Source organism: Heterodontus francisci, chromosome 15 (assembly GCF_036365525.1).
Source record: "Heterodontus francisci isolate sHetFra1 chromosome 15, sHetFra1.hap1, whole genome shotgun sequence".
In the NCBI taxonomy this organism is placed as follows: domain Eukaryota; kingdom Metazoa; phylum Chordata; class Chondrichthyes; order Heterodontiformes; family Heterodontidae; genus Heterodontus; species Heterodontus francisci.
In genome coordinates, this window is record NC_090385.1 from 6162325 (window position 1) to 6187570 (window position 25246).

At 44.8% G+C, this 25246-nt stretch overlaps 1 protein-coding gene across 1 annotated transcript in view; it reads right to left on the bottom strand.

The window, feature by feature from the left end:
* Positions 1-1761: 1761 nt before the first annotated feature.
* mcf2a (MCF.2 cell line derived transforming sequence a) overlaps positions 1762-25246 on the bottom strand; it is a 208664-nt gene continuing 185179 nt past the window's right edge. Inside the window, exon 30 of the mRNA XM_068047099.1 lies at positions 1762-5403. Within this exon, the coding sequence (XP_067903200.1) occupies positions 5360-5403 (44 nt within the window). The 3' untranslated portion in view covers positions 1762-5359. The remainder of the gene's footprint in view (positions 5404-25246) is intronic.

Sequence of the window (25246 nt, forward strand, 5' to 3'; positions counted from 1 at the left end):
CCCCACTCTTCTTTGCGCTAATTCTGTGGGATCTTTTACATCCACCTGAGAAGGCAGACAGGGCTTTGGTGTAACGTCTCATCCGAAAGATGGCACTTCTAACATTGCAGAATGTTCTCAGTTCTTCGCAGTGGGCTGGGCCAGTATTTATCCCTCAACCAATATTACTAAAAACAGATGATCTGGTAACTCACTCAAAAAAATATCCACGGGGCCGGAGGACCAAAATTGGGGCCAGCCTGGGGCTTGTACTGAAAATGAGTGGCAGCAAATCGACTGGCCGTAACGCAACCTCCAGCCCCTTTGATTTCCTTTGCATTTGCTGACCGATTTGGATTGAGGTGGCGCAGACAAGGTGACTAAGATTCCGATTTGCTCAGGCAGGACACCTAGTGTCCCTTTCAACAGGATGCCTAGCACACCTCGAGGCTGCCAGCTTCTGATCTGGTAGAGAGTGGGCATGGGACATCGTGACCTTACATTTATCCAGCCAACAGTGGCAGAATTCTACTGGCCCTGGAGGGGTGGAAGCCAGGAAATTTCCCAGCAGCGGGTTGCAAGGTGGATCAGCTGCCCACTCCAAGGATGGGGGCAGCTAATTTGCATCATTAAATGCCCTGTAAGGGCAATTTTATGTGGCTGCTGGCATTTTGCCATTGATGGGGCACCTCACCCGTCACGTGGGGAAGCCACCAGCTTAATGGATGCAGACTCCCAGCGGCTGCCCGGGGAGCATCAGAGCTGGAGGTTCAATGGCCCAAAGAGGGAGCCATGGGCAGTGAAGGCAACCCCCGTAGCCCCCAACAATCCTCCCCAGAGGGCTTTCTGCTCCAACCTTCAGCAGCCCCCGAATTCTTTGTTTATTGCCTGGAGGCACCCCAAGGTCTCCGACCTGCCTCAGCAGCACCCACCTCTCCCTGTGGCAGTGCTGAGGCTTCAGAGCTATGGGCCCTCTGATTGGTCCAGCAGCATCATGACCCTGCTTGCCATCTTTAATTGGACAGTGGGCACACCGGTGGCAAAGTAGGAGGCTGCCTGCGGTAAAATCACTGAGCCAGTCCTGCTGTTGGCAAACACGGGCTCAGGACCTGCTTTCCACCCTGATGTTGGGGTCCTGAAGCCCCTGGTAATATTCAGCTCCAAAAATTGAGTGCCTCTCATGTCTTGCTCTTTGTGGGAATCAAGCTGCTCAGTTAAACCAGGGATGAATAAGGAGGCCCATCACCTTCTTAGGGCAATGAACATGGGCTCTCCCGATGCCCAAGAACAAATGAACATCAGATTAAGGCATGGACAGATACCACTGGTTGCCCGATACTCCAATTCAAGAGGGAGCTGGACAGGCTCTAGACTGGGGTCACATCATATGGAGTTGTGTTTTTCTAGATAACACTTGGTTCTTGTGATCTCCAGGACTGGACTGGTTCCAATCACCTGATGGGCTTGGAGAGGAATTTTCCGAGTATTTTTGCCCTGCGTTTTTCGCCTCTCACAGGAGATTACATGGCTATTGGGGGGGGGGGGGAGTTTCGAAGCGTCAATCCTGATGCTCCAGCCATCGTAGGGTGGGGCATGCTTGATGGAGATGGTCTTACTCTGCCTGTCATTTTTATCTGTTAGTAATTGGGATCAGAGAGAAACAGTGATTCCCGAACCAGGCTGGAAAAGTGAAGCATCCATCAACGAGTTAAATAGAGAAGACAAAAATAGAAATTGGAAAAAAAAAAATCGAAAAGAAGTTTAAATATTGGAACCGTTTCATTTTATTTACTACTATGTACAGAATTTGCTGTGCAGAAGGTGCTGCACTCAGCAGCTGGTGTAATACACGACTACATTTATGAATTGAAAATAAGTTAAAGTATCCAACAGTGGCAAAAATTACATTGCACTTTGCAAATAATCTTATCAAGTATTAGTTCCTTCATGCATTTGAAGTGCTTGTACACCAGACAATCCTGATGTGGGGATGCAACCACAGGCTGGGACAGCTGCATCAGCACTAGCTGTATTACACAGACCATAACTTACTCTCTTTCACATCTGTTCAACCGGTCAATGGAGGAAAACGTTTTGAATGAAAGTAAATACAGGTAGGAGTTAATTCACCAATCAAACCAGCAGCAGTGTTCTCAGCAAGCACAGAGCACCCCCTCAGTGTATGACTAAGAAGATTAGAAACATGAGCCATAATGAAAGAGGAGAAGGTCATTTAATACACTGGAAAATCTTTCATTTTGATGTATCTAATTATTCAGTGACTAATGGTCAAATGGACATAGCGTCTCAGAGCAGATTTAGCTGTCTGCCGATGAATTAAATTCACAATGAACTGGTGGTCTCGATTTTAACTTTTTTACTTTCAATACCTCACCACCTTCTTTCTGCAAGCAGTAGCTTGTGTATGATTTGAGACTAGGTACCTGATCAAGGTAAAAAACTGAGGAAAATGCTTAGTTACATTCAAACATTAAAGGTTGCATAAGAACTGGAATGGGGAGGAAGTCATTGGTGACACAAAATCAATAAGGTCTTCCTCTTTGTTGTTGGATTTCAGTAAGTCGGAGGGAGGCTGTTTTAATACATTGTTAATACCTTCAATAACACTGACCTTGGGTTGAGATAATCAACTTATCTATACACTGATGTCTGGAGAGGAACCTGTGGTGAATGGAGTCCAGACTGCACCTGAATACTTTTGAATAACAATGATGACAAAATGGAAACACACAATAAATAAATGAGTTATAGGGTGGGTCTATCCACAAGGTTTGGGGATGGAGGCATTAAATTCAGTGCATAGCCTTTATTTCCATTCTGCTTCTGAGAAGGTAGTGCAATGATTATGGCAATAGACCAGTCAATCCAGAGAACGTGAGTTCAAATTTCCCCATGACTGTTAGAGAATTTCAGTTTAAACAATCACCTACTCCTGCTCCTTTATTCCTTGTGTAGTGAATATATCACTGGACCCCAGTAATCCACAGGTTTGGACTATTAATGCTGAAAATGTGAATTTACATTTTTCCATTGGCAGTTGGAGAATTAGAATTCATTAAAAAAAAATCTGGGAGTAAACAGCTGATGTCAGTAGAAGTGACCCTGAAGCTTTTGGGTTGTTGTAAAAGCCTGCCGCCCTTACCCAGACTGGGCCCATATGTGACTCCAGTCCCCACACCAACAACGGCTGACTCTTAACTATCCTCCGAAGTGGCCCGAGCTCAAGGAAATTACAGATGGGCAATAAATGCTGGCTTTGCCAGCAATGCCCACATCCAGAGGATAGAGAAAGATAAGCTCTAAACCTGGGCTATCAAGTCATTCAATTTTAAAAGTGCTATTGAGGAGTGCACTTCCTTAAAGAAGTTAACAGCATTGAACATAGTGCAATAAACAAAATGGCAAATATTATAAATAGATAAACAGCAAGGATTAAACAATCACCTCAGTATTATACAGTTACCATCCGTATCTTTAAAATATTTACAATGGAAAATAAGTGAACTACTGAACGGATAATATAGTGCATGGTGAAAGGCTCAAGGTTGTAATGTGCAAGAAGTTCATCGTATTCTAACTGCTGAATGTGTAGCAAGCAAGACTAAAGTTTAGCAGAGACATGCATGCTGCAGACTTCCTTTTGCACTGTTGATAGTTCTTACAGTTTCACTATCAATATGTTTTTCAAAATGGCACCAGTTACTTCAAGAGGAGTGAAGGTTCTGCTTCCTTGCAATGTCGTGCTAAGTCTGCTACTGCCCTGGATTTCATTGTGGTTGAAATTGCACCAGAATGATTCCAGCCTTCACCATGCTCTTCAGTGCTGGTGCAACTACTTCATTCTTATGGACTGGTATATGCTGAACAGAATTGGCAACAGGAGCTGTCGCTGAAGGGGCTAATAAATATAAAAACAGCATGAGTTTGAAGGGATGAAGAATAGACAGACACATAGGAAAGTGCATGACAGATGAAGGAATGGGCAGCTCAAGATCTGTGGACTCTTTGGGTGAATGAGGTCTATATACATGTAATGGCATGGCTAGCATCATCAGCAGATCAGATATAATTGAGAAGGACAGAATGTGCATAAGAGAGAGAGAAGGTAACAGATAAGAGAAAGAAACACATTCTTCAGTTTTGCCTTGGTGAATATAATGAATACAACGCGATGAATTGCAGAAGTTAACAAAGGATTCAGGGAATGCAATGTGGTGTGGTAGGAAAGGAGTTTACATTTTTACTGGACTTTAGTTTTTATTGTTGTTTTAAATATTAAATTAATATTTGGTGGGAGAATGGCTGATCCCATTCCTCCCACTAATTTTTCCATTGGTTCTAGTGATCGGGGTTTTTGCCGTCTGACTCTGATTGGTGACCTGAGAAGGAGTGACTCGGTGCAGAGAGGGGAAGATGCGAATCAAGCTGCCAATGTGATGGATTCAGGGTGCGAAGGAATATGAGGTGGCAGAAGGACGCAGCACGAAGAAAAGGGAGCAGTCAGAGGGAGAAAGAACGCAAGCTATGGGAAAGGGGCAATAAGCCCTCCAAATTATCAAAGAATCATAACTTGAGGAAGGATATGAGCTGCCAATCACAAGAGTGCAGTAAATGATGGGACACTAGTTTAAGGCAATGGGAGCAACAGAGATACCGAACCCTTCTCTGCGGACACAAATAAAGTATGAAAACATACCAACATTCTAAATACTTCCATAAGAAGCCTTGTGAAATTTATAATTACATATAAAAATCAGCAATGATAGCCAACAATGTCAACATATATAACTGATTAAAAACATAGAACTTTCATACATGGAGTTTTTTTTCAACACATTAACAATATGGATTATGTAAACATTATTTCCTCAGAATGATCTATCATCCGCACACAAAGTAATTAGCAATTACAAAATGAGGAGGCTCTTCTCCATATTACAACAACCACCAGTACAAGAACCCAAGAGTTTAGTCAAGAGAATGTAGCAAATCCATGGGGAACGGTCCATTGATGTGTGTTTTTGCCTGAATGGTTGTTAGAAGTCCTGATCCTGCTCATCACTCCATCGTTGAATGTCTTTTACTATCTTGAAGTTCACAGAGTGATACCATCAAGATCCTTCTCTGAGATTATTGCATGACTACCTTAAGAAATGGCTTCCTCCTCATCCATGAATTATGGGATGGATTGCACAGGTCCCTGCTGACTTGAGGCATGAAGTGCAGATGGAGCAACCTTCAACCTGCAAAGTTCCTCCAACACATGAGGAAACCAAGATATGGAGAAGCCATTTAAGGGGAAAGAAAGGATTGTAATATTCTGAATGTTCCAGGGGCCAGGTCTTCTGCATCATTCCGATCAAGGTGACGAATTGACTTTTCTTATCTTATGAATATCCAACCCTGAAAGACAAAACACAAGGCTGCACTTTTCACACTTAAACCACAACCTGCTCCCTACTGCAAGTATCTGATCAACAAGTAATTTTGAAGGAAGTCCAGCCTATAAATTACTGATGGATGAATAATTACATGCATTCTGAAAAATTCCTTCTGTCTGCTAGTTTAATTCAGGCATCAAATCCCTTTACTTTGAACGTGTTAAAGCCTCCAATTAAAATAACAGATAAATAAATGTCGTAGAAAGGGCTACAATTATTTGGAAACTTGGATGAGGGGCCCCACTATAACACAGTCCATGGGGCCCATATCTCGAGATCATGTTATATGAGACTGCAATATAACGAGGTCCTTTCAAAAGTGCCAAGCCAGTGGCCAGAATAATGCAAAATACAGATAAACTGATTAAAATGGCCTCAAACAGATAAACCATCTGATCTGATGTAAACAAAGACTTCTAGTAATAAAATAAAGACAATCAATTCAAAATAAATTAAATGTTATTTCTTCTGGGATCAAAAATGTACATATACATGTATATATGTACAATCAGACTATTTAAATTCACAGACGGTCAGTTCTCATGTATACAGATTACTTCATCTAAAATCTTTAATTCAGCTGGAAATGAAGTTGTGACTGGATTGTCCGTGGACCATTTTCTCCTCTTACAGTGACTTGTGAAATGTCATGCCGGATCGTGAATCTTGCTCAACATACTTTGCTGGCTCCAATCTCTACTTCGGCGTTGGTATTTCCATTCCTTTAGCAGCAAAACCTCTGAGCTTGAATAACAGGAACAGATACGGGGACACCCTTGACTCGCTGCTGGGTGAACCACGTGTAAACGGCCCTGTCGAGATATGTGTTATCAGCATTTCAGGTTTTCCTTCTTGCTTGGCCACATTCATCCATCTCCATTGACACCCTTCTCAACTTCCCTTCATCTTTAAGCCACCCACATTGCGCTGATTCAGCATTCCCCATTTTGTTTTAAACCAATGCTTGTATAGCATCTTCCTTGATCTGGTTGATGATTTTCAGCTTCTCGGTGATGGTATAAGATTTTTTTCTTTCGTGACTCAGTGGGTATGATTGCGTGTTGATCGTTGTTTGGCTATCAGTGCAAATACAGAAAGCCCTATCCTAAATTACACCAGTATTTATAGAGAGAAAAACAGCATTCAATTATGAAGAAGAAATTTCACTGGCCAAGCCCCTTTATTAGTCATGACGGATAAAGTTAAATTAAAATTTTGGGGTCCAAGACCCACCCACGTTATACTGAGTTTTGCGCTATAGCGGACTGCATTATAGCAGAGCCCCAACGTACTTAAAGAGCAGTTCTGCCTTGTTCAGCAATGCAGTCATGTTGGATTGCGTCAGCAATCAAACAGGAAAGTGGGGGAAGACACAAAGGGCTGTTTCACATGTTCCCGTTCCCAGTGTAGGGACATCAGCTGCTGGGAACACAAATAGGGAAGTTTGAGCATGCCCTTCCCATGATTCTGCAAAAGCTTTAAAGGGAGTGGGAAAGATCAAAGGAATGAGAATATCTGGACAACTCCTTCAGGGAGTCGGCACAGGAAGCAAGGGCTGAATGACCCCCTTCTGTGATTCCATGATTTTCTGTCCATTAATGGGAGCCACAGAAACTGGAGCGATTATACCATATCGACTATGTGTAATTCAGTGATGCATGTTCAATGGTTTAGGCTTCACTCAAGCAACTATTGAGGCATTCTTCCTAATAACTCATGTGACCACCAAGTGTGTCACAAACAATGGCGCAAAGACTAACAAAATCAGGAAGCACATTTTCACACAAAGGGTGGTGGAAATCTGGAACTCACTCAAAAGCCTCTGGAAATAGGGGGGATTATGGAGCAAAGGCGGGTAAATGGAGTTGAGGTTCAGATCAGCCGTGATCTAATGGAATGATGGAACAGGCTCGATGGGCTGAGTGGCCTCTTCCAGTTTTTTGCAGTCTTGCCACAACCACACCCGATGGTAATATCTGGACACAATATTTTTACACTGTTATTTATGATGCATTGTCAAGTGTGGCTTTTCTTGGCTGAACATATTTCAGGGAGAGGAGAGTTTTGAGCGCAATAAAAACTCTGGTAACAGCTCTGACAAGTAACAACATACATAGTGAAAGGAAACAGAAAATTATGGAAACAGAAAATGATGGAAACAGTTAGCTGCTGGCTGACCTGCTGAGTATTTCCAGCATTTTCTATTTATATTTCAGATTTCCGGCAACCACAGTATTCTGCTTCTTTATTTATTCCCATACAGTAAAAAGTTCAGCCTCAAACAAGTTCTGAAGAGCACGCAGCACAGTATCATGTGATCTCAAACTGTGTAGTGCTGCACAGTCAGAATCCGGTCACTGAAACTGCGGTAAACTAAAGCCAAAAAAAGTTAAAGGCCATAAATTTGCCCTTTATAAACTCCACAAGTACGGAACAGTCCTGGGCTACTCATCAATACAAACGAAACCACTCTGAGTATAAATTTGCTCTTGTTAATACAGTGCCACACGATTTATAACTTTCTTTTCATGTGCAAAAAAGTTTCTTTTTCTGATTTATTTTAGTTGGAACTAATGCATAATCAGATTTTATTTTAATACAAGAAATTGCTTTGAATTCACATTAATTTGCATATTTCATACTGTTTACTCTCAATACTTATTTTTGAGTTGGGATGGAGTTGGTACTTAAGAATGTTCCAACATTCCATTTTTACCACTCCCAGCTCAGCTACAGCACTGCCAGCAGAAGAATAAATCAGAACAGCCTGGCTCTCTTGCCTCAGACTCTAAAGGTTGTGAGTTCAAGCCCCATTCCAGATACTTGAGCTTGTAATCCAGGCTGACCCTCACAGGCCTCTACCGAGAGAGTGCTACGCTGTCAGCGGGACAAGACTGAGGGAGTGCTGAATTGTCAGCGGGACAAGACTGAGATGGTGCTGCACTGTTGGAGGGAAAATACTGAGGAAGCACTGCACTGTTGGAAGGGTAATACTGGGGGAGTGCTGCATTGTCGGAAGGGTAGTACTGAGGGAATGCTGCACTGTCAGATGCGTTAACTTCCAGATGAAACATTAAACAGAGGCCCCGTCTGCTCTCTCAGGCATTATGATGCTTGCATCTAAGTAACATAGGAATCGGAGCCTGGTGGATAATGTGTGTGTGTGAAGGCTTCTATTGGCTAAGAGCCACACTGTAGGGCACTGTGTTCATCAGGCACTGAGCAGGCCACAGGCATCAGCACTTGACTACAAAACGAGCCCAGATCTTATGCACAGGAAAACTGGCATGTACCATATTATAATCCTCTATTTCTTATTTTCTGTGCAACTCTGATTTTCCTGAAAAAGCAATTCACTGAAAGCGAGTGAGCATACAGATAATTTGAAAGGCAATGAAATGTTCGCTTTTATCTCACTGGGACAGGAATACAAAGGAGTGTAGGTTGTGCTTCAGTTATATAAAGATCTAGTTAGACAGCATCTGGACTATCATGTTCAGTTCTGGGCACCACACCGCAGGAAGAATAAATTGGCTTTTGAGGGGCTGCAGCACAGGTTCATCAGGAAGAAACCAAGTCTAAAAGGGTTTAATCTTGAGGACAGATTGCACAAGCCAGGCTTGTATTCCCGTCGGTAAAGAAGATTATGGGGCAATCTGATTGAGGTGTCTGAGATGATTAAGGGATTCACTAGGGTAGATAGAAATAAATGATTTAGATCATAGAAAAATAGGAGCAGGAGTAGGCCATTCGGCCCTTTGGACCTGCTCCGCCATTCAAAAGATATCATAGCTGATTGTCTAATTCAGTACTCTGTTCCCGCTTTCTCCCCATATCCCTTGATCCCTTTGGCATTAAGAAACATATCTATCTCCTTCTTGAATATATTTAATGACTTGGCCTCCACTGTCTTCTGCGGTAGAGAATTCCACAGGTTCATCACCCTCTGAAGAAGAAATTTCTCATCTCGGTTCCAAAGGCATACCCCGCATCCTGAGACTGTGACCCCTGGTTCTGGACGCCCCTGCATCTAGCCTGACTAGTACTGTTAGAACTTTATAGGTTTCTATGAGATCCCCTCTCATTCTTCTAAACTCTAGTGAATAAAGGCCTAGTCGACCCAATCTCTCCTCATACGTCAATCCTGCCATCCCAGGAATCAGACTAGTAAATCATCTTTGCACTCCCTCCAAGGCAAGAACATCCTTCCTCAGATAAGGAGACCAAAACTTCACACAATACTCCAGATGTGGTCTCACCAAGGCCCTGTATAACGGCAGCAAGACATCCTTGCTCCTGTACTCAAATCCTCTTGCAATGAAGGCCAACATACCATTCGCCTTCCTAACTGCTTGCTGCACCTGAATGCTTGCTTTCAGCAACTGGTGTAAAAGGATACCCAGGTCTCATTGCACCTCCCCTTTTCCCAATCTATCACCATTCAGATAATAATCTGCCTTTCTGTTTTTACAACCAAAGTGGATAACCTCACATTTATCCACATTATACTACATCTGCCATGTATTTGCCCACTCACCCAACTTGTCCAAATCATATTATACTCTTTGCATCCTCCTCACAGCTCACAGTCCCCCCAGCTTTGTGTCATCTGCAAACTTGGAAATGTTACATTTAGTTCCCTCACCCAAGTCATTAATATATATTGTGAATAGCTGGGGCCCAAGCACTGATCCCTGCAGTACCCCACTAGTCACTGCCTGCCACCCGGAAAAAGACCTGTTTATTCCTACTCTCTGTTTCCTATCTGTCAACCAATTCTCAATCCATGCCAGTATATTACCCCAATCCCAGGTGCTTTAATTTTGAACACTAACCTCTTATGTCGGACCTTATCAAAAGCCTTCTGAAAATCCAAGTACACCACATCCATGGTTCTCCCTTATCTATTCTATTAGTTACATCCTCAAAAAACTCCAGCAGATTTGTTAAGCATGATTTCCCTTTTGTAAACCCATGCTGACTTTGTCCAATCCTGTTTATGCTTTCCAGGTGTTCTGCTATCACATCCTTTATAATAGACTCTAGCATTTTCCCCACTACCGATGTAAGGCTCACTGGTCTGCAATTCCCTGTTTTTTCTCTCCCTCCTTTTTTAAATAGTGGAGTTACATTTGCCACCCTCCAATCTGTAGGAACTGCTCCAGAGTCTATAGAATTTTGGAAGATGACCACCAATGCATCCACTATTTCCAGGGTCATTTCCTTTAGTATTCTGGGATGTAGATTATCAGGTTCTGGAGATTTGTCAGCCTTTAACCCCATTAATTTCCCTAGCAATTTTCTTTTACTAATACTGATTTCCTTCACTTCCTCCCTCTCATTAGACCTTTGTTTCCCTAACATTTCTGGGAGGTTATTTGTGTCCTCCTTAGTGAAGACAGAACCAAAATATGTGTTTAATTGTTCTGTCATTTCTTTGTTCCCCATTATAATTTCCCCCATTCTGACTGTAAGGGACCTACATTTGTCTTCACTAATCTTTTTCTCTTGATATATTTATAGAAGCTTTTACAGTCAGTTTTTATGTTCCTCGCAAGTTTACTCTCATACTCTATTTTCCCCCGCTTAATCAACCTCTTTGTCCTCCTTTGTTGAATTCTAAACTGCTCCCAATCTTCAGACTTGCTGCTTTTTCTGGCAATTTTATATGCCTCCTCTTTGGATCTAATACTATCCCTAATTTCTTTTGTAAGCCACAGTTGAGCCACCTTTCCGGTTTTATTTTTGCGCCAGACAGGAATGAATAATTGTTACAATTCATGCGCACGTTCTTTAAGTATTATCCATTGCCTATCCACCGTCAACCCTTTTAGTAAAGTTCCCCAATCTACCATAGCCAACTCACGCCTCATACCTTCGTAGTTTCCTTTATTTAGATTCAGGACCCTAGTTTCGGATTCAACTACTTCATTCTCTATCTTAATGAAGAATTGTATCATGTTATGGTCGCTCCTCCCTAAGTGACCCCGCACAACAAAATTGTTAATTCCTCCTTTCTCATTGCATAATACCCAGTCTAGGATCACCTGTTCTCTAGTTGGTTCCTCAACGTATTGGTCTAAAAAACCTGTCACGTACACACTCCAGGAAATCCTCCTTTACAGTATTATTGCTAATTTGGTTTGACCAATCTATATGTAGATTAAAGTCACCCATGATTACAGTTGTACCCTTATTGCATGCCTCTCTAATTTCCTGTTTAGTGCTGTCCCTTACATCTCCACTACTATTTGGGGGTCTATAGACAACCCCCACCAACGTTTTCTGCGCCTTGGTGTTTCTTAGCTCCACCCATACAGATTCCACATCATGATTTTCCGAGCCAATATCCTTCCTCACTATTGCATTGATTTCCTCCTTTACTAACAACGCTATACCACCTCCTTTCCCTTTTTGCCTGTCCTTCCTAAATATTTAATCCCCCTGGATGTTCACTTCCCATCCTTGTTCACCCTGCAGCCATGTCTCCGTAATCGCAACTATATCATAAATGTTTATATCTATTTGCGCTGTTAACTAATCGACCTTATTGCGAATGCTCCACGCATTAAGACACAATGCCTTCAGACTTGTCTTTTTAACATTGTTAGTCGTCTTAGCTTTATTTTGCACAATGGTCCCATTTGTTTCTCACCCTTGTTTTCTCTACCTTCCAATTTTGCTTCTTACCTTTCTGTCTTTCATTTCTATCCTTGTTTCCCTCTCCGCTGTCTCCCTGCTCAGATTCCCATCCCCCTGCCATTCGAGTTTAAACCTTCCCCGACAGTACTAGCAAACACCCCCCCCAACTCCCATCCCGAGGAAAACTGGTCCCGGTCCTGCCCAGATGCAACCCGTCCAGCTTGTACTGGTCTCACCTTCCCCAGAACTGGTCCCAATGTCCCAGGAATCTGAATCCCTCCCCCCTACACCATTTCTCCAGCCACGTATTCATCTGATATATCCTGCTATTTCTGCTCTCGCTAGCACGTGGCACTGGTAGTAATCCTGAGATTACTACCTTTGAGGTCCTACTTTTTAATTTACGTCCTAACTACCTGTATTCAGCTTGTAAGATCTTATCCCTTTTTTTACCTATGTTGTTGGTACAGTTGTCGATACTTTAATCTCCGATCCTGCTGTCTTCACCGCCCAGAGTGTCTGCGGCCACGGCGTGCGGTAAGTCCATTGAGGTGAAGAAGGAGCAGCGGGACCCTAGGGAAGCCTTGAGAAAAGGTGCTCCGATCATCCAAAAAATCCATGAACGGCTCCTCGGCCGCAACTTCAAAGCGCCCGCGGGAGATGGCTCGGAGAGCATCTGCGGCTCTCTGTCGGCAATGCGGTATGCCTTTATTTAAACCACATCAAAAAACCCTTAGCAAATATAACAACCTTAGTAAGTCTGCCCAAAGATGCTTCACCTCCCGAAGGACGCGGATGAGCTTTCCGGACGTCGATGGTGGGAACTGAGGAAATGGCTTATTACCTGCACCCGCTTTCCCCTCCCTTCCCCTTCCCCCCTTTCCACCCTCTCAGCTCACCCCCCCACAACCCCGTCCCAGCACCCCCCTCGCACCATCTTCCCCCGGCACCCCCTTCCCCTGCACCCCCCCCACCCCCTTACAGCCCCCTTCCCAGCTCCCCCCCGCACCACCCTCCCTCCACCCCTCCCCCTCGCATCCCCTCCTCCCACCGGCATCATCCTACACCTATGTCGGGCTCCTAACAACCCCACTGCCTTGTGGGCGTCTCGGGAGAGTCCAAGGCTAAGGGAGTAAACCCGAACAGAAAATCCGGAGCGGAACCCCGTAGGCGGTCATGTGTCACCTTTGGCATGTTTCCGGCAGTTCCTGCAGCCATACCGGTGCCAAACGTCATGCTCTGCACTCCTTTGGACCCCACCAGAAAGGCCGAGAGGGGGGTTTTGACGACTGGGCAACTCTCAACCTCCATAAATTCGCCCAGGCATGCGCCATGGAGAGGTGACTCCATAGTTGCCTCACAGTGACTGAAACAACATGGAAGGCAGCAGTTACGGGTTATAAGTCCAGATAAATTGGCGTAGAAACTGGGCGCCACGGGTTGCCTTTGTCGGTGGGAGAGGTCATCGCACCTCACTGGACAGCTACCGCCTGCCTCAAACCGGGCAGCCCCCGGTCAATAAGGTTCTGTCCCGCCACAGTCTACCTGCTTCAATGGGTGCTTGGAGCTCAGGGTCATTGCCCGAAAGGTGGACTGATACACCGCACCAAACAACACGATAAAAGGAAAAAAGGTACCAGCCCTTCGCTTTGCAAGCTGGAACGTCAGAACTGTGTGTCCTGGCCTGTTGGAAGACCTTACACAAATCAACGATTCTCGGAAGACCGCCATCATTAACAACGAGCTCAGTAGACTCAATGTAGATATTGCAGCACTTCAGGCGACACGCCTCCCCACGAGTGGATCTCTAGCAGAGCAAGACTACACCTTCTTCTGGCAGGGCAGGGATCCTGAAGAACCAAGACAGCATGGAGTGGGCTTCGCCATCAGAAACTCCTTGCTCAGCATGATAAAGCCTCCCTCAAATGGCTCGGAACGCATACTGTCCATCCGACTGATCACCACCTCTGGTCCAGTACACCTACTCAGCATCTATGCTCCAACACTCTGCTCCCTACCTGAAGCCAAAGATCAGTTCTATGAGGAACTCCATAACATCATTAGCAGCATCCACAACACCGAACACCTATTCCTGCTGGGGGACTTTAATGCCAGGGTTGGGGCCGACCATGACTCATGGCCCTCCTGCCTTGGGCGCTATGGCATTGAAAGGATGAATGAGAACGGGCAGAGACTGCTTGAGTTGTGTACCTATCATAACCTCTGCATCACCAACTCATTCTTTCACACTAAACCCTGTCACCAGGTTTCATGGAGGCACCCAAGATCACGTCGTTGGCACCTGCTAGACCTCATTGTCACAAGGCGAGCTGCCTTAAACAGTGTTCAAATCACACGCAGCTTCCACAGTGCGGACTGCGACACCGACCACTCCCTGGTGTGCAGCAAGGTTAGACTCAGACCAAAGAAGTTGCATCATTCCAAGCAGAAAGGCCACCCGCGCATCAACACGAGCAGAATTTCTCACCCACAGCTGTTACAAAAATTTCTAAATTCCCTTGTGTCAGCCCTTCAAAACACTCCCACAGGGGATGCTGAGACCAAGTGGGCCCACATCAGAGACGCCATCTATGACTCAGCTTTGACCACCTACGGCAAAAGTGCGAGGAGAAATGCAGACTGGTTTCAATCTCATAATGAAGAGCTGGAACCTGTCATAGCCGCTAAGCGCATTGCACTGTTGAACTACAAGAAAGCCCCCAGCGAGTTAACATCCGCAGCACTTAAAGCAGCCAGAAGCACTGCACAAAGAACAGCCAGGCGCTGCGCAAACGACTACTGGCAACACCTATGCAGTCATATTCAGCTGGCCTCAGACACCGGAAACATCAGAGGAATGTATGATGGCATTAAGAGAGCTCTTGGGCCAACCATCAAGAAGATCGCCCCCCTCAAATCTAAATCAGGGGACATAATCACTGACCAACGCAAACAAATGGACCGCTGGGTTGAGCACTACCTAGAACTGTACTCCAGGGAGAATGTTGTCACTGAGACTGCCCTCAATGCAGCCCAGCCTCTACCAGTCATGGATGAGCTGGACATACAGCCAACCAAATCGGAACTCAGTGATGCCATTGATTCTCTAGCCAGCGGAAAAGCCCCTGGGAAGGACAGCATTACCCCTGAAATAATCAAGAGTGCCAAGCCTGCTATACTCTCAGCACTACATGAACTGCTATGCCTGTGCTGTGACGAGGGAGCAGTACCTCAGGACATGCGCGATGCCAATATCATCACCCTCTATAAAAACAAAGGTGACCGCGATGACTACAACAACTACCGTGGAATCTCCCTGCTCAGCATAGTGGGGAAAGTCTTTGCTCAAGTCGCTCTGAACAGGCTCCAGAAGCTGGCCAAGCACGTCTACCCTGAGGCACAGTGTGGCTTTCGTGCAGAGAGATCGACCGTTGACATGCTGTTCTCCCTTCGTCAGATACAGGAGAAATGCCACGAACAACAGATGCCCCTCTACATTGCTTTCATTGATCTCACCAAAGCCTTTGACCTCGTCAGCAGACGTGGTCTCTTCAGACTACTAGAAAAGATTGGATGCCCACCAAAGCTACGAAGTATCATCACCTCATTCCATGACAATACGAAAGGCACAATTCAACATGGTGGCTCATCAGAGCCCTTTCCTATCCTGAGTGGCGTGAAACAGGGCTGTGTTCTCGCACCCACACTTTTTGGGATTTTCTTCTCCCTACTGCTTTCACATGCGTTCAAGTCCTCGGAAGAAGGAATTTTCCTCCACACAAGATCAGGGGGCAGGTTGTTCAACCTTGCCCGTCTAAGAGCGAAGTCCAAAGTACGGAAAGTCCTCATCAGGGAACTCCTCTTTGCTGACGATGCTGCTTTAACTTCTCACACTGAAGAGTGCCTGCAGAGTCTCATCGACAGGTTTGCGGCTGCCTGCAATGAATTTGGCCTAACCATCAGCCTCAAGAAAACGAACATCATGGGGCAGGATGTCAGAAATGCTCCATCCATCAATATTGGCGACCACGCTCTGGAAGTGGTTCAAGAGTTCACCTACCTAGGCTCAACTATCACCAGTAACCTGTCTCTCGATGCAGAAATCAACAAGCGCATGGGAAAGGCTTCCACTGCTATGTCCAGACTGGCCAAGAGAGTGTGGGAAAATGGCACACTGACACGGAACACAAAAGTCCGAGTGTATAAAGCCTGTGTCCTCAGTACCTTGCTCTCTGGCAGCGAGGCCTGGACAACGTATGTCAGCCAAGAGCGACGTCTCAATTCATTCCATCTTCGCTGCCTCTGGAGAATCCTTGGCATCAGGTGGCAGGACCGTATCTCCAACACAGACGTCCTCGAGGCGGCCAACATCCCCAGCTTATACACACTACTGACTCAGCGGCGCTTGAGATGGCTTGGCCATGTGAGCCGCATGGAAGATGGCAGGATCCCCAAAGACACATTGTACAGCGAGCTCGCCACTGGTATCAGACCCATCGGCCGTCCATGTCTCCGCTTTAAAGACGTCTGCAAATGCGACATGAAATCCTGTGACATTGATCACAAGTCGTGGGAGTCAGTTGCCAGCGTTCGCCTGAGCTGGCGGACAGCCATAAAGGCGGGGCTAAAGTGTGGCGAGTCGAAGAGACTTAGTTGTTGGCAGGAAAAAAGACAGAGGTGAAAGGGAAGAGCAAACTGTGTAACAGCCCCAACACTCAAATTTTTCTGCAGCACCTGTGGAAGAGCCTGTCACTCTAGAATTGGCCTTTATAGCCACTCCAGGCGCTGCTCCACACACCACTGACCACCTCCAGGCGCTTACCCATTGTCTCTCGAGATAAGGAGGCCAAAGGAGATGTTGGTACTGATACATATCACAACAACTGGCTGTTCACCCTCCCCCCTCAGAACGCCCTGCAGCCACTCAGAGACATCCTTGACCCTAGCACCAGGGAGGCAACATACCATCCTGCAGTCTCTTTTGCGGCCGCAGAAACGCTTAACTGTTCCCCTTATGATTGAATCCCCTATCGCTATAGCCCTGTCACTCTTCTTCCTCCCCTCCTGTGCAGCAGAGCCACCCAAGGTGCAGTGAACTTGGCTCATGCGGCTTTCCCCTGAGCCATCTCCCCCAACAATATCCAAAGCGGCATATCTCTCAGAGAGAGGGAATGACCACAGTGAACTCCTGCACTAACTGCCTTCCTCTACTCTGCTTGGTGGTCACCCATTCCCTTTCTGCCTTTGCAGCATTTGCCTGCGGTATGACCACCTTGCTAAACGTGCTATCCACAACGATCTCAGCATTGCAGATGCTCCACAGTGAATCCACCCACAGCTCCAGTTCTGTAATGCAGGTAGCCAGTAGCTGCAGATGGATACACTTCCTACACACACGGTCTTCAGGGACACTGGAAGCTTCCCTGATTTCCCACATGGCGCAGGAGGAGCTCTCCTGCCATGACTTAACTTTAGATTACTTAGTTACTCCCTTTCATTAAAAAATACTAATTACGCTAGGGGCCTTGTTCTACTCCAAGAACTACTCACTACAATCTAAAGTCCTTACTTTTACTTTGGAAGAAAATGCAATAGTATAAATAGTAGAAAAAGTAGCGAAACTCACCTGAATCTACTTACCAATCAGCAGCTTCCCTGCGCCTGCGTCACTTTTTGAATCCTGACGTCACTTGGAATTCCGTCGTCTGGGTCCTCCTCTCTCCCGCTCTTTTATGGCCACTGCCACTGGTGGGGGTGTCAAGAACAAGGGGACTTACAGCTAGGCTGTTCAGCCATGTCCCAGTGGTAGTACTCTCGCCTTTGAGTCAGAAGCTTGTGGGATGAAGTCCCACTGCAGGACTTGAGCACAAAGATCAAGGCTGATACTGCATGGCAGTACTGCGGGAGTGCTGCACTGTCAGACATGCCATCTTTTGAATAAGATGTAAAACTGAGGCCCAGTCTGCCCTCAGGTGGATGTAAAAGATCCCATAGCACTATTCCGAAGAGGTGCAGTTATCCACGGTGCCCTGGCCCATATTTAATCAGCAATCGACATCAGAAAAACAGATTTTCTGGTCATAGAATCATAGAATGGTTACAGCACAGAAGGCGGCCATTCGGACCCACTGTGTCTGTGCTGGTTCTCTGATGGAGCAATTCACCTAGTGGCACTCCCGTAGCCTTGCATATTCCTCCTTTGCAGATAATGATCCAATTCTCTCGATTGCCTCGAATGAATCTGCCTCCACCACACTCTCAGTCGGTGCATTCCAGATCCTAACCATTCATTGCGTAAAAAGTTTTCATGTCACCATTGCTTCTTTTGCCGATTACCTTCAATCTGCGCCCTTTAGTTATTGATACTTCCACCAATTGAAACAATTTCTCCCTATCTATTCCTTTCAGTTCCCGCATGATTTTGAACACCTCTATTAAATCTTCGCTCAACCTTCTCTTCTCCAATCTATCTACATATCTGAAATTCCTCATCCTTGGAACCAGTCACATGAATCTTTTCTGCACTCTCTCCAATGCCCTCAAGTCCTTCCTAAAGTGTGGTGCCCAGAACCAGAACTGGACACAATACTGCAGTTGAGGCCAAACCAGTGTTTTGTACAAGCTTAACACAACTTCCTTGCACTTGTGCTCTATGCTCCTATTAATAAAGCCTAGGATGTAGTATGCTTTATTAATCACTCTCTAAACTTGTCCTGTCACCTTCAATGATTTGTGCACAAATACACCCAAGTCCCTCTGCTCCTGCACTCCCTTTAGAAATGTACCCTTTATTTTATATTGTCTCCTCGCATTTTTTTTCCACCTAAATGTATCATTTCACACTTCTCTGCATTAAATTTAATCTGTCACTTGTCTTCCCATTCCACCAACTTGTCTATGTCCTTCTGAAGTTCCACACTATCCTCCTCACAGTTCACAATGTTCCCAAGTTTTGCACCATTTGTAAATTTTGAAATTGTGCCTTGCACAACTAGGTTTAGGTCACTCATATGCATCAGGAACAGCAAGGGTTCCAACAATGACACCTGGAGAACTCCACTATAAACCTTCCTCCAGTCCAAAAAACATCCATTAACCTTGGCTTCCTGTCATCAGCCAATTTCGTAGCCATGTTGTTACTGACCATTTTATTCCATGAGCTATAATTTTGCTGACAAGCCTATTATGTGGCACTTTATCAAAAGTCCTTTGGAAGTCTATGTATACCGCATCAACAGCAAAACCCTCATCAACCTTCGCTGTTACTGTTACGACCGCAGAGGGAGCAACGCACTGTCAATTTAGTCCCGTCACTCCACAGGTCGCAGCATATTATTAAGCTTTCACACCCAATTGGAAAAACAGCAAAATTAAACACTCCAGTAACACTAGAATGAAACAGACCAAACCAGGTATTTTTAGACAACAATAGATTAACTATTTATTTAAAAAAATTAAATCTCAAACACTATTAAGATAAACCTTATAATTCCTTAATTTAATCTAACTCCCCCATTTACACATGCACTCAAAAACTAGCAGTCTGGTTTTAAAAGTGGAGTTTTTAAAACAAGCTGTCTCTTAAGAATAAATAAAATAAGTAAGTTTTTTGTAGGTTACATTCCTGGTGGATGAGGTCTTCTAATGTGAAAATAGTCAAAGGTCACTTGCAGTCTTCACATGGATCAAATGGAAATAGTCCTTCAGAAGATAGGCATTCAACTCTTCGGCTGCAGTAGGCATTAAACAGTCCTTTGAACGATGAGCACAGCAATACAAAATGGTTCCTTGAAAAACAAGGCTTTTCTTCTTGGCTCAGGGAATTAACTTGGCTTGTAGCTCTTTGTAGAAGTTTGCTGAGAGAAAATAAACAGCTCCTTTTCTCTTCAGCTCACCTCACTGGAAAGTCTCTCCAAAACTAACTGGTTTCAGCCAGTCACAGCAGGCCACATTGCACCATGTGAACTCTCTCTCCTGCTGTTGCCCAGGGTAACAAAAAATGCACCATCTCTCCAGAACGTTCTCTCCCTTAAAGGTTCACTGTTTATAACAAAGTCTTAAAGGTACACACACTTTTTAATCAGAGGAGAAAAAATAATTCTAGATCCATGACAGTTACCGCCTCAAAAAGCTCCAGCAAGTTAGTTACACACAATTTTCCCTTATCAAATCCATGCTGGTTTTCCTTAATTAACCTGTATTCATCCAACAGACTATTAATTGTGTCCCAAATTATCATTTCTGGAAGCTTCCCGACAACCGAGGTTAAACTGACTGGCCTGTAGTTGCTGGGCTTATCATTACACCCTTTTTTGAACAAAGGTGTTACATTTGCAATTCTCCAGTCCTCCACAATTTCCACTTTCACTTCCCTCAATATCATTGGATGTATCTCACCTAGTCCTGGCGTCTTAACAATTTTACGTACAGACAGCCTATCCAATACCTCCTCCTCATCAATTTTAAACCCTTCAAGTGTCTGAATTACCTTCTCTCTCACCATGTGCAGCATCTTCTTCCTTGGTAAAGACAGATGCAAAGTATTCATTTAATACCTCAGCCTTCATGTACAAATCCCCTCTTTGGTCCCTAATCGGCCTCACTCCTCCTTTTACTACACTTTTACTATTAATATGCCTATAGAAGTCTTTGGATACCTTTTATATTAGCTGCCAGTCTCTTCTCTTAAACTCTTTTTGCTTCTCTCATTTGTTTTTTCAATCCCCTTCTGAACCTTCTATATTCAGCCTGATTCTCAGTTGTATTATCCACCTGGCATTTGTCATAAGTACACTTTTTCTTCTTCATCTTAATCTCTAACTCTTTTGTCATCCAGGGAGCTCTGGATTTGTTTCTCCTTCGTGGGACTATACCTCGACTGTGCCAGAACTATCTCTTCACTAAAGCCAGCCCATTGTTCACTTACCTGCCAACCTTTGATTCCGATTTATTTGGGCCAGATCCATTCTTACCCCTCTGATGTTGGTTTTCCCCCAGTTCATTATTCTTACTCTGGATTGCTCTTTGTCCTTTTCCATAGCGATCCTAAACCTTATACAACAGAGTCATAGAGTTATACAGCACAGAAACAGGCCCTTCGGCCCATCGTGTCTATGCCGCCATCAAGCCACCTATCTATTCTAATCCCATTTTCCAGCACTTGGCCCGTAGCCTTGTATGCTATGGCATTTCAAGTGCTCATCTAAATACTTCTTAAATGTTGTAAGGATTCCTGCTTCTACCACCCCTTTAGGCAGTGTGTTCCAGATTCCAACCACCCTCTGGGTGAAAACATTTTTCTCAAATCCCCTCTAAACCTCCTGCCCCTTACCTTAATTCTATGCCCCCTGGTTATTGACACCTCTGCTAAACCCCTCATAATTTTGTATACCTTAATCAGGTCCCCCCTCAGCCTTCTCTGCTCTAAGGAAAACAACCCTAGCCTTTCCAGTCTCTCTTCATAGCTGAAATGCTCCAGCCCAGGCAACATCCTGGTGAATCTCCTCTGCACCCTCTCCAGTGCAATCACATCCTTCCTATAGTGTGGCAACCAGAACTGTACACAGTACTCCAGCTGTGGCCTAACTAGCGCTTTATACAGCTCCATCATAACCTCCCTGCTCTTCTATTGTATGCCTCGGCTAATGAAGGCAAGTATCCCATATGCCTTCCTAACCACCTTATCTACCTGTGCTGCTGCCTTCAGTGATCTATGGACAAGTACACCAAGGTCCCTCTGACCCTCTGTACTTCCTAGGGTCCTACCATCCATTGTATATTCCCTTGCCTTGTTAGTCCTCCCAAAATGCATCAGGATGTCACTGCCGAGCACTCTGAGGGGAGAGGGTGAACAGCCAGCAGTCGTGGCCCACATCAGTACCAATGACATAGTTAGGAATAGGGATGTAGTCCTACAGTCAGAATTTAGGGAGTTATGTAGGAAATTAGCAAGCAAGTCCTCAAAAGTAGTAATCTCCTGATTACTCTCAGTACCTAGCAGGAAATAACGAGTAGGCATAAATGGGTCATTTTCAGGTTGGTAAGTGTAACTAGTGGAGTGCCACAGGGATCAGTGCTGGGGCCTCAACTATTTACAATCTATATCAATGAAATGGATGAAGGGACAGAATGTATGGTTGCTAACTTTGCTGACGACACAAAGATAGGTAGGAGAGTAAGTTGTGAAGCGGACACAAGGAGTCTGCTAAAGGATATAGATAAGTTAAGTAAGTGGGCAAAGATTTGGAAGATGGAGTATGGTGTGAGAAAGTGTGAACTTGTCCACTTTGGCCAGAAAAATAGAAAAGCAACATATTATTTAAATGGAGAGAGTTTGCAGAACTCTGAGATGCAGAGGGATCTGGGTCTTGTAGTACACGAACCACAAAAAGTTAGTATGCTTTGATTAAGAAGGCAAATGCAATGTTGTCATTTATTGCAAGGGAAATGGAATATATAAGTAGAGATGTTTTACTACAGTTGTATAGGGCCTTGGTGAGACCACATCGAGAGTATTGTGTACAGTTTTGGTCTTACTTAAGAAAGGTTATAATTGCACTGGAAGCAGTTCAGAGAAGGTTCAGTTGACTGATTCCTGAGATGAGAGGTTTTCTTGTGAGGAAAGATTGGACAGGTTGGGTTTGTATTCATTGGACTTTAGAAGGATGAGAGGTGATCTTATTGAAACATATAAGATCCTGAGGGGATGTGACAGGGTGGATGTTGAAAGGATGTTTCTCCTTGTGGGAGAGACTAAAACTAGAGGGCACAGTTTAAAAATATGGGGTCTCTCATTTAAGACAGAGATGAGGAGAACTTTTTTCTCTCAGAGGGTCGTGAATCTGTGGAACTCTCTGCCAGAGAATGGTGGAGGCAATGTCATTGAATATTTTTAAGGCAGAGGTAGATAAATTCTTGACAAACAAGGGAGTCAAAGGGTATTGGGGGTAGGCAGGACAGGGAGTTGTGTCCACAAACAGATCAGCCAAGATCTTATAGAATGGCGGAGTGGGCTCAAGAGGCTGAATAGCCTACTCCTGCTCCTCATTTGTGTGTTCGTATGTTTGTATGTACCACGCACAAGTGAGTGTAGAAATAGGAGGATAGTGCAGATGAATGAGAGCATGGAAAGACTGTGCAGGAGGGAGGGCTTTAGATTTCATGGACAGTGGGACCAGTTCTAGGGAGATGGGACCTGTACAGGCCAGATGTGTTGCATCTGAACACAGCTGGGACCAATTTCCTTGCAGGGCGATTTGCTGGTGCTATTGGGGAGGGTTTAAACTAGCTTGACAGGGGTGTGGGAACCAAGAGTTAATACTGGAGAGGAATACCAGGGCCATAGAATACTGGGAGAGACAGACAGTACTAGGGAAGAAAGTAATAAAGTCTAAATTAAGTTTACTGTGCATGTATGTGAATGCACGGAGTGTTGTTGATGAGATTGGTGAATTACAGGCGTAGATTGCCATGTGGAAATATTATGTTGTAGCTAAAGCAGAGACCTGGCTCAAAGAAGGGCAGGACTGAGTATTAAATATTCCTGAATACAAGGTGTTGAGGATAGATAGGAAAGGAAGGAAAGGGGGAGGGGTGACAGTATTAATTAAGGAGAACACTGCAGTGCTGGAGAGAAAGGATGACCCAGAGGGGTCAAGGACAGAATCTATTTGGCTGGAGCTGAGGAACAGAAAAGGTGCGATTACATTGCTTGTTGTAGTATACAGGCCACCAACTAGTGGGAGGGACATGGAGAAACAAATTTGCAAGGAAATTACAGAGAGGTGCAGAAATTATAGAATAGTTATAATGGGGACTTTAATTATCTGAATATAGATTAGATAGTAGTAGTGTAAAGGGCCGAGAGGGGCAAGAGTTCCTAGAGTGTATTCAGGAGAATTTTCTACGGCAGTATGTTTCCAGTCGGAAACATGGGCGGCACAGTGGCGCAGTGGTTAGCACCGCAGCCTCACAGCTCCAGCGACCCGGGTTCAATTCCGGCTACTGCCTGTGTGGAGTTTGCAAGTTCTCCCTGTGTCTGCGTGGGTTTCCTCCGGGTGCTCCGGTTTCCTCCCACATGCCAAAAGACTTGCAGGTTGATAGGTTAATTGGCCATTATAAATTGCCCCTAGTATAGGTAGGTGGTAGGGAAATATAGGGACAGGTAGGAATATGGGATTAGTGCAGGATTAGTATAAATGGGTGGTTGATGGTCGGCACAGACTCGGTGGGCCGAAGGGCCTGTTTCAGTGCTGTATCTCTAAAACTAAAACAGTCCAACAAGAAAGAAGGCATTGATAGACCTGGTTCTTGGGAATGAGGTGGGCCAAGTGGATCATATGTCAGTAAGGAAACATTTAGGGGGCAGTGACCATTGGTTGGAATCTGGAACACACTGCCTGAAGGGGTGGTACAGGCAGGAATCCTCACAACATTTAAGAAGTATTTAGATGAACACTTGAAATGCCATAACATACAAGGCTACAGGACAAGTGCTGGAAAATGGGATTAGAATAGGTAGGTGCTTGATGGCCGGCACAGACATGATGGGCCAAAGGGCCTGTTTCTGTGCTGTATAACTCTATGACTCTATCCTGGTTTCACATCTGCGGCCGCAGAAACACCTGTCTGTTCCCCTAATTATTGAATCTCCTGTCACTATTGCTCTTCCAGTATTCTTTGTGCCCCCCCGGGCAGCTGAGCCAGCCGTGGTGCCACGGCCCTGGATCTGGCTGCACTCCCCAGATGAGCCATCATTTTCATCAGTATTCAGAACTGAATACCGGTTGGAGAGTGTGATTCACTTTGGGGTCTCCTGCACTACCTGCCTATTTCTTCTTGACTGCCTAATGGTCACCCATTCCCTCTCTCCCTGAATACTCTTAAGCTGTGGGGTGACCACATCTATAAACATGTTATCTACAAAGTTCTCATCCTCACGGATGCACCGCAGTGACACCAGCTGTTGCTCAAGCTCCAAAACCCAGAATTTGAGCAGCTGCATCTGACGACACTTCCTGCACAGATGGTTATCCAGGACATGGGAAGTGTCCCAGAGTGCCTAAATAGCACAGGATGTGCACTCGATACTGGAATGGATACTGCCATTCTTGTATCTATTAGATAATAAACCTTGTTACTAAAAAAAGATTCACCAGCTACTC